The 18,209-nt window shown below is 38.4% G+C and overlaps 1 protein-coding gene across 3 annotated transcripts; it reads left to right on the top strand.

Moving 5' to 3' along the window:
* Positions 1-3,730: 3,730 nt before the first annotated feature.
* Positions 3,731-17,956, top strand: stat4 (signal transducer and activator of transcription 4). 3 transcript variants are annotated; one of them, XM_031838274.1, is made up of 24 exons: positions 3,731-3,874; positions 4,008-4,136; positions 4,867-5,002; positions 8,177-8,275; positions 9,680-9,772; positions 9,876-9,954; positions 10,043-10,134; positions 10,304-10,455; positions 11,342-11,500; positions 11,994-12,086; positions 12,229-12,288; positions 12,476-12,496; positions 12,981-13,074; positions 13,386-13,427; positions 13,736-13,819; positions 13,913-14,011; positions 14,242-14,377; positions 14,655-14,707; positions 14,936-15,030; positions 16,039-16,175; positions 16,341-16,532; positions 16,662-16,707; positions 16,897-17,002; positions 17,817-17,956. In XM_031838274.1, the coding sequence occupies exons 1-24, from the start codon at positions 3,831-3,833 to the stop codon at positions 17,838-17,840; spliced, it is 2,265 nt and encodes a 754-aa protein (XP_031694134.1). In that variant the 5' UTR covers positions 3,731-3,830; the 3' UTR covers positions 17,841-17,956. The 3 variants fall into 3 exon arrangements, with proteins under 3 accessions (XP_031694134.1, XP_031694132.1, XP_031694133.1); XM_031838272.1 differs by having other exon boundaries at positions 3,732-3,874; positions 13,383-13,427; XM_031838273.1 differs by having other exon boundaries at positions 3,733-3,874; positions 12,984-13,074; positions 13,383-13,427.
* The last annotated feature ends 253 nt before the right edge of the window (positions 17,957-18,209 follow it).

Here is an 18,209-nt window from a genome sequence, read left to right as displayed (position 1 = left end):
TATGTGAAAGGTTGGTGTATACTGTAAATGCTCATGAAAAAAGAGGAGGACGGAGAGGAAGAGAGAGAAGATAGTGAGAAAGAAGATAAAGTTGCCGAGGGAGGGAAAGAAAGAGAAGTAGGTAGAGAATGAGTAAGATGCTTAGGTAACATTTTACCAACTCATTACTATCGATCTGTTACATATTTTTTCGGCCCGGACATTTCATAAAATCCTAACACTGCTTTTCTTTCAGGAACAGCAGCTGGAAAACTGCCCTCCCCTCGGGTACGGTGACACACACACACACACAGTAGTGGTAGAAACCCTCACACAGTAAAATACACGTTGACGGGTTAGTTTGTTTTTTGTAATTACCCATAGTGGGACAAACCAAGCCAAGTTGAAGAATGTTGGCATTAAACGGTCCTGCAAACGACATCTTTGAACAAAGAACGTTTCAGAAATACTTTTTATAGCAGCCTCGTGTCACTCTTGCTGAAACGCATGACACATGTTTCACATTGTGAAAACATTGGTACATTCGTTTAGTGCTGTGTTTCACTCGTTTTGAGCAAAGCTGCTACTGATCCAATGGACATCTGCTAAGTGAGCTGAACTAAACAAAACTCATCCCATCCATCACATTTCTATACTCACTTATCCTGTTGAGGGAAGCTCATCTTAACATAAAAGGGCCGGGAGGGGACAGCATACTGATCAGGTCACCAGCAACAGGGCAAAGAGACACATTCACACTCAGGCAGACATTTAGAAGACAGGCAACCTCCACATGCACAGCTTCAACACATGCTGACACATACAAGTGGTGTCCAAGACTTTGTTCCACATTTGCAAAAAGCCTCATGAAAAAAAGCCTCATGAAAACCTCATTCATTTAGGATTGATAAACAAAACCTGCTGTCTTTCACAGGGCCCCGCTGTGAAAATGATCGTGGAGCACAAGGTGGAACTCATCGCCTGCCTGATGGCAGATGACTTCTTCATTCGGCAGCATGCGCACGCCAAACAAATCGTCACACACAGACAATATTGTAATTTGAAAGATATCTCTCCGCCAGAAAAAAACGTTACTAACCTGATCGATAAAGTGATTGCTAATGGACAAGAATCCTGCTCACTTTTTCTTGAAGTTCTCAAAGAGCCTAAAGTTCTCCAGACCTATCCTCAGCTCATTGAAATCACAAAACAATGTTGCTAAACAATATTGGAAGTGCATTGTGTTAGCTAATAATGTAATTGATAAAGAGGCTACATTTTTTTTAATGGTTGTGAAGATATGTTGAGTGATATGGATTTTTCTTGTCTGTGTGCTTGATTTTGTACTTCTGGTAATGTTATCTAATGGAAATAAATGTGATTGAGCAGAAATTCCAGGCTGAAGACCTCATCTATTATCTGTCAGTTGGAGACATTTTTAAGTTAATTTTGACTGGATTCTCCCAGACAAATGGACCATTATGTGGTTGAAAGCAGGCTGCTGCACAGAATTTACGAAGTCACGATTGTAAAGGTTCTGTTTTGGCTTTGCCATGTTCATGAAATGTACAATACATTTAACACAGTTGGTTTCTAGTAAAAAGTATGATGCAATGTTAATGACCATTTGAGCTGAAATTATCATCCAACCTTTGAAAAGCTTTTACTTAAAACATTAAGATATAAAAGACACACACATTGTATAGAGACAATGGTAAACACATGTAAAACACATGCAGGCTATTTGGTCCTATTTGTTACCAGGATATTTATACAAAATAATGACATAACAGACTCATGAAATTTATTGGAAAGTTCGGCCATGAACAAGGGATCAACTGAGTTTTGATGGGATACCAACACCGTGTGGCCATTTATAAAGCACTTCATATTTTGGCTGACAACTAAAACATGAGGTCTAAAATCAAACTGGATTTCTTGGTAAATAATGAATCTACCCAAACAGAGTTTCTGTAATCCTAAATGGTTGATATTGTTTAGCATCTTTCAAATTATACTGACGGTTTAAGTTTTTGGGCAGCACTTTATTTACATTATTGTTTGGATATGCAAATGGTGTATTATCTTGTCATATATCTGAACCAGGTTAAAAATAATTGTTTTATTTTGCTTACATATTTGAGTCAATGTTTTGTTTCACAGCAATAAAAAAGAAAGAAAGAAAATTCTCTATGTTTTTAGGAAAAAATGAAACTGGGATGTTCACTGTATGTATGTAAGTGTTACTGAAGTGGAGATTTCAGAGTCTGAAAAAAAAATCATTTTGAGGAAACGGCTTTTTAAAATATGCATCCTAAAATTACATTCATCAACACTTGAGGTGAATATGGTTAAAAATGTAACTGACAGATATCAACATGAAACTTTATTACGTAAATTAAGACCCTTATTTTTTGTACTACACATTTTTCAGAAACATCTAAAAATGCAAATGAGAAATAATCTAATGTTTACTTTTTTGGAAATATAGGAGAAATCTACAGATGCAAGCATTTACAATTGCAAAACTGATTGCAATAATTATTATATTAATGATGTGTTTAACTATGGGTTGGCACTACCAATATGAATATGTTCAATAGTGACTTTTATGCGGCAGAAAATAAACTTGAAGGATTTGACATGGGATAGCTTAGTAGCATTACTGTCATGAAAACAGATCCAGCCTTAAAGTCAAAATTCAGGGTAAATCAACTCTTTGTACAGTCATGCTAATCACAAGTCTCAAAACTACAGCCTGAAACATTCACCCAAATAGTTTAAAGAAGCCTTAATTAAATTAAATACATTGATGGTATAATGAATCATTACCTACAAATAATTCAGTGTTTGCGCCCATTGGCAGTTTATTCACGTTCAATTGCTGGAAAGGCGCAGAACTATGACTTTATAACAGTTATATATTATGTTCAATATTTGTTTATGTATTTGATTTAGCTCTCCATAAATTGGTGGCTGGAGCAAACACGTTTGAAAACGCGCAACCTTTACTTTGAAGGCGAGCTGTCTCTGTTTCCGACTCTCAACTTCCTTTACTCAATGTTCATTATTAAAGTTGAATTAATGGAGCAAGCTGATGTTTTGGTGCGCAGAATTGCATTGCACGTGTTCATTCAATGCGACAATAACACAGACAAAGCGTTAACCGAACAACGAACTCACACGTAGCAGAAGACATTTACATTAACACAAGTAGACCAATGAGATTAGGACATATTACTAAACTGACATTGTTCATTATACAACGTGAACAATGGCAAATGAATTATACTTCGTGCACGGACCCGAATAGAATAACATTTTGACTTGATTTGAGCTGAATTGAATTGCAGTGCCATTATTTAGTTCACGTGGTCTTGTGAACTGTCTCAAAAGATAACATTTTATAACATTAAGCTATTAAAATGTAACCTTTTCTACATGGTAGTCTGAGTAAAACACCTTTACATCAACAGATTATGACTGTTAAATCACATCAATTTAGTGTAGGCTACCTCGTAATATTATTCTTATTAAACTACTAACTTATTCAAGAGTTATCGTTTGCACTGCGACATAGCTGATATTTCTTCCATTCCAATCCTTTAAAAAAAAATTGTTTTGTTTTACTGATGACGGTCTCACGTGTCTTGTGACGTATATGGTCCTATTACCGGTAAAATGTTACCTTATTCCTCTCTCACCCGTGTCTCTCAGCACACACAGACGATACTGCGTGTCTGCATAATGTCTGGATGGGCGGGTTTCCTGAGTATGAGGACAGCCCCTTAATAAATGAGGTCGCTTCCTGAACATTAAAAATCGAAAGCTAAAGAGGGAACCAAGTCCACATGGTAAATGAGACTGACGGAAAAGCAGCGCAGAAACAGCACAGGTAACAAATATGAAAAATAAAATTTTACAATATGTCTGCTGTATCTATGATACATTGTAGAATTACAAGATGATACTTTATCTTTAAGTGCATGATGATTTCTATGTTTTTGTGGTGTCTGTATGTATGGCAGTATGAGCCAGTGGAAGCAGATTCAGCAGCTGGAGATCAGACTCCTGGAACATGTGGACTACCTGTATGACGATAACTTCCCCATGGACATCCGTCAGGGTCTGTCCAGCTGGATCGAGTCTCAGGATTGGTGAGTCCTACTCCCTGGGTATTTGTGTGTATGTTGAACATTGTCCTGCACTTTTCTGAAGATGACCATCTTATCAACCTTAAAGATCAAATCTCCCAAATTACAGGAAAAAGGCAATTGTTTTCATTGTTTTTTATTAAGGCTAAGGGTAGCCTTAGTAAAAGAATATGATATTTGCAATTTGGGTTCTTGGGACCTTTAAAGTGGAATGTGTGCTTTAGCATCTTTCCACTCTCAGTTTTGGTTTTACAGCCTTTACTGTCTTCACTTTGTTGTTAGTCTGAGGGCCAAAAAAACCCAGTGATTATCATTAGAGCCAAGTCTACTTCACCTGCCCAGCCCCAAACAGCTGACCGACCCATTTAGTGGATGGTTAAAGAGCCGAACATTTTTGTAACGAGTGCGTAGAGAACAACGCAGAGCCGAAAGAGAGTGAACCAGACCTGTGGCCAGAAACATGACTGCAAATAAAAGCTTATGTTGCTCCGTCTGTTGACGTGAAAACATGTAAACACTCATAACTTTATAAGGCGATAATAAGCAACATACTGTGTTTTCAGCTTATTTAGCTGCTCCCAAGTGGGTGACTAAAAAGTAATAGCACACACACTGAATTTCTTTGTTGGGGGTCTATTTTTTTTATTATAAGAGCATAATATCAGCTATCTTCTTCTTCATGTGTTTTGATGGGAATCTCCTAAACACCACACACTGTGTGTCTGTTTTTCAGGGACATAGCAGCTAACGATGAGTCAATGGCGGCGGTGCTGTTCACAGACCTGCTGTCCCAGTTGGATAAGGTGCGATCACAGGAGCAGAACTTCCTACAGAGACACAACATGAAAATCATACAACAGCAGTTACAGGTGTGTCACCCTTCTTTTATCCTTTCATTTCCTAGTTATTATGCAATATTCAATACTCACTCAATTGTCAACAATACTTGCACAACACAGTAATTAGCTTAGTGTTTCAAAATAATAACTTCATATTGCAAAAATTAGGAGAATCTTTCTAAAATGAATGCCTCAGTATAGCAAAATAACAAGAAACTCATTATTAACTTAATGTAATTATTTTGAGAAAGCTTCTCATTATCTTGACATACTATATCATTATTTTGAAAATGACTTACAGGATCTTTTTTTTGTTCATCACTTTGCTGGAAATTGGATTACATATGTAGCAGTGTATCTAGACAGACAGGAGCATCAACGAGTAAATAAAAGAAGTGCTAATGCAATAGCAAAGGTGCGATCAAAACCGTTAGAAAGAGATGACTGTACAGTAGATTTCACTTACATGTTTTTGTTGACATGTATCAATGCAAAGGAAGTAGGAGGGAAGAAACTTACATTTGCTTATACACCTGCACAGAGATCTGCATTTATTACAGTAGTCTTCAGTCTGGTCATTTTCTTCATCATAACAAGATTCGATATTTTCTTAGGTGAAGTGTTCACTTATCTTAAAAAAAAAATCAGACCAAACTAGGTTTTATATAAATCGCCCTACACTTGCTGAACACTATCACTCCCAGTTAAAAAAAAAAAAAAAGTTGCTAGCTTCATTGCGGAATTAATATTCAACCACTGACTGACGATACTCATCATATGCGGCACTCAAATTTAAAACGTCTGTAATAAGGAGAAGTGGTTTTTTGATCTATGGTGTATGTGAGCTGGAAGTTAAAGGGAAGTAAATTAAAAAGTCACTTTGAATGTGTAACTGGTTTCTATTTTTGTGTTGTTTCTCTGTGTCACCTAAAAGCAGCAACTGTTTTCACTCTTCAGACACTCAAATGTCAAAATGAAGAGAGGAAAGGTCATGCAAGTAGTGATATATGTTTTTGGTGTTTTACACAGTGTTAAAGACAGTCCATTCTTTCATAACGTATCCATTTATTGCTTGTTAAAATCCTTGTCTAAGCACAATAATTGATGTGTTAAGGGAAAAGAGACATCCTTTGTCACTTTCTTTCGTGTTATCATATTCTGGAGGTAATCGCTCGGTGAGCTCACGACAGTTTGGTCCCGGACGTTGTGGTCGAAGCTCACCGACGTCATGAGCCTCAGCACACATTTTATTCTGGAAGACATATACCTTTGCAGAACAAACACATGAGGCTCACACCACTGTTTCCTGTGTCTCAGAGGAAGCAGTTACTCCTGTGTGGTAGTCAGGAGTGCTTGAGGGTTGTTGTTGTGATGTGTGAGAGAAGTTTGTCTCGTCAATTCAAAATGCATTTGATTGTCTCATCACCCACATTCAAGCAGAATCTTTCTTAGGAAAACCCCTCTGGTACACACACAGCGATGCATCTAAAATCTCTGATAAAATACAATATATATATTATTTAATACAATAATATATAATATGTTAGCACACTGCTGGTTTGACTGACAGGAGATCTCTGAGATGTGTCCAGAATACATTTTTGCAAAATGATGCAGGTCAACAAAAAATAGATTTTAAATGCTAGAAACACTAAACCACACTAATCCGCTGCCTGACATTGCTAAGTGGCATCGGTGTTACTGTAATGAAAGTGAGCGTGTAGGTGTGTGTTGATGCATCCTCGGTCATCATTCTGGCAATGATGCTGCTGCATGAAAACTTAGTCACACCTGGAGGCGAGAGAAAAAGTTTCCTCTTCCCACATTCACAATAACTGGTACTTTTCTAAGTGTTTTTTTGACTTGGCTGATGAGCAAAACAGCACCACACTCTTCAATCTCAGGCAGAACATGAAAACCATGCATGTGGTGATGTGGATACAGCGGCGGAGGCAGGAGTGTTACAGAGGGAACGTTTGTGGCTGCTCTGTATTTTAGATGTACTGGATGAACATAAGGCATTGTTATTTTGGTTTTTATTTGGAAAACAATCCTGTATTAGAAGCATATTTAAAACTCACAGAACATAGGCCTAATATAACCCTATTTATGTATACAGCAATGAACAAGGTCTCGTTCATGTATGAAACAGAACAATATATCTGGTTTATATTTTGAAATTTAAATTTCTCCATCAATTTTATTCTTAAAGATCAGTTTAGTCACAGGGAGCACCACTCAGCTTGTGTAAACCAGGCCTGGGAGAATAACCCTCATAGGGATGTCCTCAAGGTTATCATGGATTTGGAGATTTGTAACAGGAGACTGTGTTGCACAACGGGAGCAAAGAGTTTAAAAGACAATGGTATTCAACAGGCAGGGAGGGTCCAATCAACAGAGGCTATGGTTGCATTATGGGAAATGTAGGGCCCAGTGTTTCTTTGGCGCTTGACACATACAAGGGACTAAAAGTCAGAATATCTCTTCTTCTTTTTTTTGAATTTTGACTCTTCTTTTTCAAATCTGTCTCATGCGAGTCCCCCAACTTTACAGAAGTGCATTAATAGATAACTGTTGTACCCAATCTACACTGCCTCAAGCCCTGACTATTTTCAAAGAATTTAGTCAAACAGAAATATACTGTAATTTCTTCCAGGGCTGAGCTCTATTACTTTTAATAGGGATCTTCCTTGAATTCAAGTAGCTGTAAAGTACTTCATCATTGTTTTGTTTAATTTGTTTTGCCTTTTGAGGATCACACCCTCAGAGTGTTCACCGAGATTCCAAAGAATTACAGGCTATAATGCCATGGGAACGAAACTGGTTGTACTCCACGTACAAAGTCTGTGCACACCTTTGGCTACGTGCCTCATATTTACTCTTTCATCATAACTGATCTGTGTTCCTTTTATTTCTTGCCAGAGTCATGTTGAACCTCATTCCTTTACGATTAAATATATCAAGTACTTCCAGTAAAAACCTAACGTCTCTGGGCAGACCCATGATGAGACATCTCTGTGAAAGGATGGTTAGATAAACGGGTACTGTGGAAACTAAAACAAAAATGTAAAGCCAATTAGGCTGTTGGTTCTTTTATGGCATTTGTGCATTTCTTGTGTGTGGGTGTTTTTGTAACATGAAATATTCTCTCTATGTGTGTGTGTGTGTGTGTGTGTGTGTGTGTGTGTTTCTGTGGCCCCACAGGTGAAATACACGACAAACCCTGCTGTCATGGCCAGGGTTATCTCCACCTGCCTCAGGGAAGAGCGCCGTATCCTCTCCAGCGCCTGCATGCAGGAACAGGTTTGTCACATCGTCTCGCTCAGAGGGAAAGTCCCTTCTGGTTCCTTAATAACAAAAAAAACAGCTGCTGCTGGGAAATTAGTGCTGCTGGCCTACCAGGAAAATAGTATACTGTATCATATACACCCCCATATTCCCAGCCGCTTCACTTTATTCCCAGGAAACAATGCAGCATGGCAAGATATTTCTAGCGCTTATGTAACTGAAAGTGCTGAAACACCCCAAAACGTTTTTAATTCATAGTATTCCAGGGAGGCTGCCGCAAAGATGCTGTAAAACTAAATGAACAGTTAATGATTGTATATTTGTTTTATATAAACAAATTTTCAAAAAATATGGACTTACATTTATCAATTGTTTGCTAATACGTTTGCCTTTTACTTCAAAGATGATAATATATCAGTGTTGTGTTTACAGTTTGGTTTTTTTCTACTCCCAGATGGCAAAATACAATTATTGGAGGTTTTAGCTAAATTTGAGTTTCATTTCTGCTTCTTATCGAATGTCCAGCAGTCATGTAACTGCTGCACCATATTAATGGACAAGGTGCATATTGTTGACAGTATATTGGACATCATCTGTTTTAAGCATTGCTCTAGTGTTGGCGATGTTGTTTGGTATACCACTTTGGTCTAGACATCCCCTATAAAACTATTGGTAGATTGTCATGAACTTTGGAAGAGATATGGTCCCCAGAGGATGAATCCTAATAACTTCGTTGACGGTGCGCCATGGTGGCCTAGAGGTTAAAGTGTCGACCGCGTACTGTGGCGTCCCTGGTTGGTGTTTGGCCGGGCCGCATTTGTTGTTCCCTGTCTCTCCTCTCATTTGCGGTAATTTCTCTATTTGGCTATCTAATATGATATGAAGTAGTTTACAAAACAATTAGTGATCCCCTGACTTTTCACTCAGCTCAAAGTTGTAGTTTGTCCAATGGTTTATGATCTGCATAATTAATGACGTTCTCATTGGCCTCAGCTCTCTTTATGTTACTGCTTATTTGAAAATGTTGGCATACTAACACCCTACACTTAGGTGGTGATGGGAAATATCTGTGGCCGTTGTTAGCATGCTGACATTAACATTTATCTCGACGCACCATTGTGCCTGTGTAGCTATACAGTCTGGCAGAGCTGCTAGCATGGCTGTAGACTCTTGTTTCATATTATCAAATGTGTGCATAGTAGTTGAACCACCACATCATATCCATGTCTTCTGGCAGAAATGTAAAATTTGTATTATATTACAAGTGCTATCATAATTCCTTGTTAAAAAGAATACAGTTTACAGGAAAAAAAATGCAGATTAAATGTCTACGTTTGATCTGTAATTTAAAAAAAGAAAAACACAGCAAGTCAATTAAAATAAAATAAAAAGGTTTCTAAAAAGAAGATTTTCCAACAGGGTCCACTGGAGAAATCATTGCAGAATTCTGTGGCCTTTGAGAGACAGAAGAACATGGACAACAGAGTTGGGATCATCAGGGCCAGCGTGCAGGTAACTGAAACACACGGACATTTCAGGGAATATCAAAATAAAGTCATACCTACATTTCATCCAATTAAATGAACTTTAAAAACAAATGTCTGTCTATGTCTAGTTAATGGACCAGGCTGTGAAATACATCGAGGACATGCAGGATGACTTTGATTTCCGCTACAAGACACTGCAGTCTCGAGGTGTGCCCTGTTATATGATGTGCACACATCACACAAGATAAACACAACATGCTCAAAACTATGTACTGTGGTTGTGTGTGTGTGTCAGAATCAACAGATACTCGACAGAACTCTGATGTGATGAAACAGGAAGTAACAAGATTGCAGGAAATGCTTAACAGGCTCGACTTTAAAAGGAAGGTACGCAGTTGTATCATCACGCAAAGCTCTGACATGTGAGGGATCAGGCAATCTTACCAAAATGTCTCCGGATATAAAAGTTACAGAGGTGCCATCACCTCATCAGTGTACAAATCAAGACGTGTTGCGTCTTATAAACCGTGACAGCTGTTTTAAACACCTTTCTTAGGAGATCTTATCAAAGATGGATGATGTGATCAAGGAGATTGAGGACCTGATGACCTCTCAGCTTAACCCTGAGCTGCAGGACTGGAAGCGCAGGCAGCAGATTGCCGCCATTGGAGGTCCGCTGCTCACTGGCCTGGACCAGCTGCAGAGTTGGTAATGAAGGAATAATTACAGAAATCTTTTACTTTCAATCCAATGTTAACTCTAGAACATGTTTTAAACGTGCAATGTTGAGCATTATGGGAACATTGATAGCCAGGGTTTAACATTTTGGAGAAGGTTGCCCCCCATAAATTGAGTCAATTTTGAGTTTCTGTCGTATATATATTGGTCATGCTGGTTTTTGCAGAGGCAGTAAACAGCCGTGGCCCGTCTGCTCCTCCGGCAGGAGTGATAGCATGTGTTAGCATGACAGCGTTAGCCAGCATTAGCTGGTATGACTTCACCTGGCTTTGTGTCTCAAAAACTCAAATGCTGCCTTGATAACCCAGCTGCACGCGGACCACAGAGAGATGTTCATCAACAATAATGCTGAACTAGTAATAGTCTAATTGTTTTTTCTTTATTAAAGGCTAATCTCTAAAATCAATTTCATGTACTTCTTTCCATGGCTGCAGCACACTGTGTTTGTGTGCCGGTTTGTTTCATATCTGGCAACCAGTGGTGTAGAAATAAGCAGTGGGAGGGATCACACAGGTCAAAACAAAAACAGCCGTTCCTCACCACAATGGAAATTTCCACATATTGGCTGTGGCATTGTTATCAGAAAAGCTTGTATTTCAAGTTATGTCTCTGGTGACATATTGTGGTGGTATTTTATGATTTAATACATTAGATATATTACTTATGGTCCTTTTAAAACCTATATAATTTAACATTTTTGGCTTGAAAACTAAGTCAAACTCTGCTCTGTTGTTACATCCAGTTGTTTCCAGTGTGAATTATCACCAACAGGGGATAAACCCCAGATTAGCTTTATTTGTAGGTCATGTGTATGAAATAAGCTTGGTTTCGTTCCCTCTCACCTGTCCCCTCTCAGGTTTACTCTGATCGCCCAGAGTCTCTTCCAGATAAAGCGTCAGCTGGACAAACTGGTGGAGCTGGTTGTTAAGGTCACCTACGAAAGTGACCCAATCCCCCTGCAAAAACCTCAGATGGAGGAGCGCATCAAATACCTCATCTATCACCTCATCAAGAGGTACTCTGACCAGCACTCAACGCAACATTAGATGCAACTAAAAGTATGTACATGTGCTTAAAAAATGCAATACAGTACAACGTAATACAGAAGCTCTTACTCTCTTTCAAGTGCTCCTACACCTTTTGTAGTAATTAGGTGCTTTGATCATAAACACTTTACTCATAATCCTTTTATTTCGCATTTATTTTAGTTTTAGCTAATTAATTCCACACACACAGTGAGTTTCTATTTTGAAACCAGTTTTCACATTTTGTTTTATAGTTTAATTAAAAGTGTACCTATTTAAATACATGCAGATTGTACATGGAAGATGAGACAACACTGACATGTATGAACCACTTCCTACTGTACGTGCAGCACTGATAACACATACATACACATTACACAGGACCAACACAGCCAACTGATGGCTTGAATGCCCTACAGGCATGAGCTGTCAAGTGAAATGGTCAAAACTGTGTTGATCATATGATTTGTGGTTTGTTCTCAGCTCATTTGTGGTGGAGAAGCAGCCATGCATGCCCACACATCCACAGAAACCCCTCATCATCAAGACCGGAGTACAGTTCACCACCAAAGTCAGGTATCGATATGTGACATCATATGTTTGTATGATTTCTTTATGCTATATTTGGCTCCTGTTTGAAAGTCAGTTTGTAGTTAAATAATTAGTAGTAATGGTGGTTCTTAATTCAATATTATTTCCTCCTCCTGATTTCTCTCAGACTCCTGGTTAAACTTCCAGAAGTGGATTACCAGCTGAAAGTGAAAACAATATTTGACAAGTAAGACTTTTATGTTAACATTTTTGTAATGGTTTGCACTTCTAGGCTAAGAAAAAAAACTTAAATTAATATAAATTAACATACAGTATTATATCTATCTATCTTAAATGTTAAAGTTATATTCTTGAGATGAATGTGTCTGTGCGCTAATCATTATTTATGTGTGTGTGTATATGTGTGTCTCTAGGGACCTCCCTCCTGGCAGAGTGTGAGTACAAAAAACCTCAAGACAGGGCGTAGGAATGATGTTTAATTCAAGAGTGTAGCACCAAGTTAGCAGGTTTGAAGAACAGTGGCCAACAGACAATGTTTCATACTGCGGTCAGTAACATAACAATAAATCTGTCTTTCTTTCAGCTCAGTTTTGTTAAAAAAATATTAAAAATACTTTTACTGTAACTGAATATTTACCTGGAGAGAGTCTTCCCTCCAGGTGCAACAAGTTGCTCAAATTCTACAGCTGAAGTTTCAAAGTTGTCTTCCTTTACAGTTAAGAAGGTTTGAGGTTAAGAGTTGTGAGCTTTTATTTTGAAACCATACGCAAAACTATCATTTCTAAATTGTAAGCATTTAGAAAATGTATTCAGATTTCAGCAGCTACAGGTGCATTTGTGTCATCTTAAAACAGTCAGCATAGATACGGATAGCATAAAAATTAGGCTTCTTTATTTTACCTTCTTCCTTCTCCTCAGAAGTCGTCAGTTTTTTATCCTGACCAACAACACTAAAGTTATGGACATTGAGGACTACTCAAACGGCTGCCTCTCTGTGGAGTTTAGACACCTGGTAAGACAACCCATTTCCTCTCTGATTCGAATAAACGCTTATTTGTCATTTATTATCAGAAAATACCTGCAGGACTACACATAACCATTCCCCCATCGCGCTCAGACAGAAGAGGAAAAGCTGTTTTCCCCCATAACTTGAAAAAGTCATTATATTACTTCATACTTCAATATTCTCAGTAGCTGTCATACACTATCAGTGTGTACTTACTTGGATATGGTATAAAGCATTGACCAGTTTGTCAAAGTGGTGATTTGTTGAATTTCCCTTTTTTGTGTTGTTTTACTGACTGAGTTTGTATCTTACAGCAGCTGAAAGAGAAGAAATATATCAACGGGACAAAGGGGAATGAGGTAAGAAATGAAGATGAGTTGACCATTTAAGGTACAGATTGATTGGATCAGATGATTTTGGGGTGATCTGTCCCTTTAATATACCAGCAGAGTGGTCCCTCAGCACTGATGCTGAATACCTATGCTACTGTAATATTTAATTGTTTGAATTCAAAATAAGTAAATGTTGCAACTGTCGTTTCTACTGTCTAAAAATACTATTATTATTCTAATATTGTTGTGCCGAATGAGCCTCATAATTCAAATTCACAATGCAGCACTTAGAGGGATATACTGTAAAACGGGTCTGTGTTTTGTGTGTTTCGCAGGGTCTCCTCTCTGTGACGGAGGAGCTTCACTCCCTCAGTTTTGAGGCTTGTTTCACACTGCAGGGCCTCACCATTGATCTCGAGGTCAGAACAAGCAGTGTAGATTTGACTTGATGTTTGACTCTCTGTTATTGACGCCGCAACTTGCTCACCGTGTGTGTGTGTGAATCCTTCCAGACGTGTTCTCTGCCACTGGTGGTCATTTCCAATGTGAGCCAGCTGCCTGGAGGCTGGGCGTCTGTCATGTGGTATAACCTTCTGACTGATGAGCCGAGGGTGAGCTCACACACTCCATTTGAAATTACACTCTGTTGTCACTTTATTTGGTAAAACTAACTCAACTGTTTTAGTGAGCAGTTGATTCAACTTTATGATCATTTTAGAGGATGTCGTTTCTGGTGCAGTTGAATTGTATTGCATTAGATTAACAGGTGTTTTCAAAAACTACTTCCACATCCCCTCTTCCCTCCTCTTACATTTTTCCTCCTCTTTCATATAATCCGCAGAACTTGGCATTCTTTGGGAACCCACCTAGAGCCACATGGAGTCAGCTCTCCGAGGTCCTCAGCTGGCAGTTCTCCACCTTTGCGGGTCAAGGCCTCAACAAGGAGCAGCTCAACATGCTGGGAGAAAAGCTTCTTGGTATGTTTGCCCTTTAGATTTCAAAGAACACGATTGTAGGTTTTGGGATGGCATTGAAGGTATGTTTTTTCACCTGGAGGCTGAAGCTTTGTATTCAGACCTCACGGGTAAATGTTGGCATGCTAGCTGATAGTCTCTGGAGGCTGGCGTGAGTTCGGTACAATACTCTGAGGCATTTCTACAAGACTCATAGCTGCAGACTTGAACTTCCAAGCCACTGGGTGTTGGGTACTTCAGTGAGGCCGTTTATGTTATTTGCTGTGTGTTGTTGTTGTAGGTCAGCATGCCTCCTGTAGTGACTATCAAGTGTCCTGGTCCAAGTTGTCCAAGGTAAGTGTTGAATAATATGTACCACAAAGTACAATGTGGTCTCTTCTCCCGTATGGTTGTGCTATCTGGTGGCCAATGAGAAAGCATGTTATGTGTCCCATGCTGTATCGTTGATCCTGGACATATTTTTTATTCCATTTCATATCTGCATTATATACCTAATGTTATGTTTAAATTTTAAAAAAGTACTCATTGTATACCTCCTCCGTGTGACGTTCATTCTTCAAGGAGAATATTCCAGGAAAGCCCTTCAGTTTCTGGATGTGGCTGGACTCCATCCTGGAGCTCATCAAGAAGCACTTGCTGCCAGTCTGGAATGAGAAGTAAGCCACTGGTTCACTTGCTATGTCTCACCCCACCTGACTGTCCACCCCCCTCAACTGTCCCAATAAATCGCTGCCATGCAGTAGGACTGCTCCTCTTAGGATGTTACTATATGGCTTAGCATAAAGACTTTGTTCCTGTTATAAAAGAAACAAAATTTGCCAAACAGTGCCCACTAATTAACAGGTTATCTATTGTTTGTTTACGTTGTTCTCGCTGTTGGGTTGCCAAACAACCAGCATAGACTCCAGGAAGTAACTGTGTGTGGCCAAGAAATAGTCAGGAAATATAATGCTGAATGTAGCGTACTTGCCGGTTTTCTCACTAACTGCCTCTCTATTTCGTTGTCAGTGTAAAACAAGGCAACTGCACCTGTACCACATTAAATGAGTTCCTATGTATTGCAGTGTAGGCACTGTATTATAGATGTGAAGCATCTCACGAAATTGGCTTGTATCACTATATTTAGCAGCATTTTGTTCAGTTGTTGTCTGAGTAGTTATACACTGTCAAACTACAACACTTATAGGAAAAAGATAGCAGCAGCATTTCAGACATGCAGTAGTTGACAAGCCAAAGTAGCCTGCCAACAGAGAAAGACAAGTTAATCAGAAACTACTATGCTCAAGTTCATATTTTTCAGGTTTAAAATGTACAAGCACAAAACACACTCACAAACAGCGGCTAGACTTTCTTTTCTCTGATCCATTTTATAAGATAAAAGATAAGATAAGATAAGATAATCCTTTATTAGTCCCACAGTGGGGAAATGTACAGGATTACAGCAGCATAGTGGATAGTGCAAACAAGAGACATAATAAAAAACAATGTGTTATTATCCAGGTTTAATAAGCGAATTCAATCAATTGGTAGTGCAAAAGACAAAGCTACACAACTTAACCACAATGGATGTCACTGTTAGTAGAATGTTAAAATGTGATAATAATAATAAGAATGAAAAAGTCATTGTTGTTTTTTGTTTCTTTTTCACTGACACACCCATGCAGCTACATCATGGGCTTTGTGAGTAAAGAGATGGAGCGCACTCTGCTAAAGGACAGAGAGCCAGGCACGTTCCTCTTACGCTTCAGTGAGAGCCACCTCGGAGGAATCACTTTCACCTGGGTGGAGCACAACGACAATGGTGAGGAAAAACGCATAAATGTGGCTCAAAAAAGTATATTTTTAAATACTATTTGGTCAAGGTCAGTTATGTAAAGCAAGTGATATATTTTGGGCAGCTTTCTTGCCTGTTGTCTTCACTTGATATATTTTTCTGTGCTTTGCTAACACAAACGTTTCACTACAGGAGACGTGAAGTTCAACTCTGTGGAGCCATACACTAAAAACCGTCTCAGCGCTCTTCCCTTTGCCGACATCATACGAGACTACAAAGTGATCTCTGACGGGGTTGTCCCAGAGACCCCGCTCAAGTTCCTCTACCCCGACATCCCCAAAAATGACGCCTTCGGACGTCTTTACAACAGTCAGCCAAGCAAAGGCAAGAGTGCAAAAAATATTTCTTCATTAAGGGTTCACGTTTTTTTTAGTGCTTGCCCTGAATCTTTGTCGGCTCACTAGATTTTAGGCTACAACACTAATCTCTCTTGTATCTCTGTTCAATTTCCAGTCCATCCATACATACCATCTTCCCTGATCCCCATCTCGGAATTGCGGTGAGTTCATTTGAAGACTACATGAGACCCCTACTAAACTTACTTTTTCCTATAAATTTCACCCTAACATTTAATTATCAGATATATATTAATTATGGCATATTGCTTGTGCTGTCAATGCAACCTATAGCAAAATGTACATAACACAGTCCCTTCACTTGTATTGTCTAATTTTCTCTGTTATCCCAGCTCCCATGCAATCACCACACCATCTTCTTGTCAGTCTCCTGAACCACCAATGACTCCTGGGGAGTTTGACATGCTCAGCGAACAACTGTGCTTTGACATTGACACCGTAAGTTTGCATTCTCTGTCAGCACTCTTTGAAAGAAACGCTTGCAATACTCTGCATATTTACTTATTATTAATAAAACCCATGGAAAGATCACAACCTACAACGTAGTATTGTATTCAAAGACTGGGATATTTTTTTCCTCTTTGCCACAGAGCCCCATTGTCAAAATCATTGTTATGATCAAAAAAACTATTAAAATCAAATCACATTGATGAGCCAAACTAATCAATCTTGCATACACCGTCTTGCTGCTGGAAATACTAGCACACCAAATGTGTACTAATCCGCAACTGAAAGTAGCCCCCAACAAATGCACTATTTACTACTGTTTGCCAAAAAATCAAAAGACCCAGAAAGTGCTGAGCTGTTTTAAAGAATGAAACTATGTATTTTTAATCTTTGAAAAAAGATTCACGTCTTCAGTAGGAGCATATAGGCTTTGAACCAAGTGCCACAGAGAGGATATGAAAGACACACACACACACATTGTTTGTTTCGGTCTTTTCATGGGATTAGTTGGCAACAACAAAAAATGTAGAATACAAGCTGTTTTATCTTTGTGTTGTGTTATCTTCTCAAAACCACTTAAGACAAAAGACAAATAATAGAGGAATTTATGTTGACATTTAACTTTTGTGCTAATGCTGTTGTGCCAGATAACACTGGGTTAATGTATTAGATATAACATTGGCAAATTAGTATATTTGCATTATTATGTTGGTTTTAGTATTCTTTTGTGAATGTTATATCTCTTTTGGTTTTATAGATGAGTCCTCACATGTGCTGCTATAATGCTCTCCTTTTTGTTTTACAGATGAGCTCTCCATATTCAGAGTAAAGCGAGATGAAACATGCAACATTTTGCTGAAGGATTCCTGACACCAGTCTTCGATCAATGTCTACATCTTTGTTATCCCGAAACTTAAAGAGGTGTAATGGTTAATTGGACTCATTGCGTATATATATATATATATATATATATATATATATATATATATATATATTATATAAACAACCAGCTATATATATATTCTCTTTTTATTGTTAGCCTGTGACGACTTGGTTTTGAGTTGTATTTTAGCTATTGACTGTTTTCTGTTATTCCTCTACTGCATATAAAACAATTTAAACATGTTATTTTGTCTGTAATATACCATATTGACGTAAGCTTGCTTCTTTATTTCTGCATCACTGGCACCACCATCTG

This window comes from Anarrhichthys ocellatus, unplaced genomic scaffold, assembly GCF_004355925.1.
Source record: "Anarrhichthys ocellatus isolate YVR2014 unplaced genomic scaffold, GSC_Weel_1.0 scaffold612, whole genome shotgun sequence".
Classification (NCBI taxonomy): domain Eukaryota; kingdom Metazoa; phylum Chordata; class Actinopteri; order Perciformes; family Anarhichadidae; genus Anarrhichthys; species Anarrhichthys ocellatus.
This window is presented reverse-complemented; position numbering and strand designations above follow the sequence as displayed.

Coding starts and splice junctions, on each gene's coding strand:
- stat4 (XM_031838272.1), top strand. CDS start 3,831: ATGGTAAATGAGACTGACGGAAAAGCAGCGCAGAAACAGCACAG. Junction 5,003..8,176: donor TCATACAACAGCAGTTACAG/GTGTGTCACCCT, acceptor GTGGCCCCACAG/GTGAAATACACGACAAACCC. Junction 16,176..16,340: donor GGTGGAGCACAACGACAATG/GTGAGGAAAAAC, acceptor GTTTCACTACAG/GAGACGTGAAGTTCAACTCT.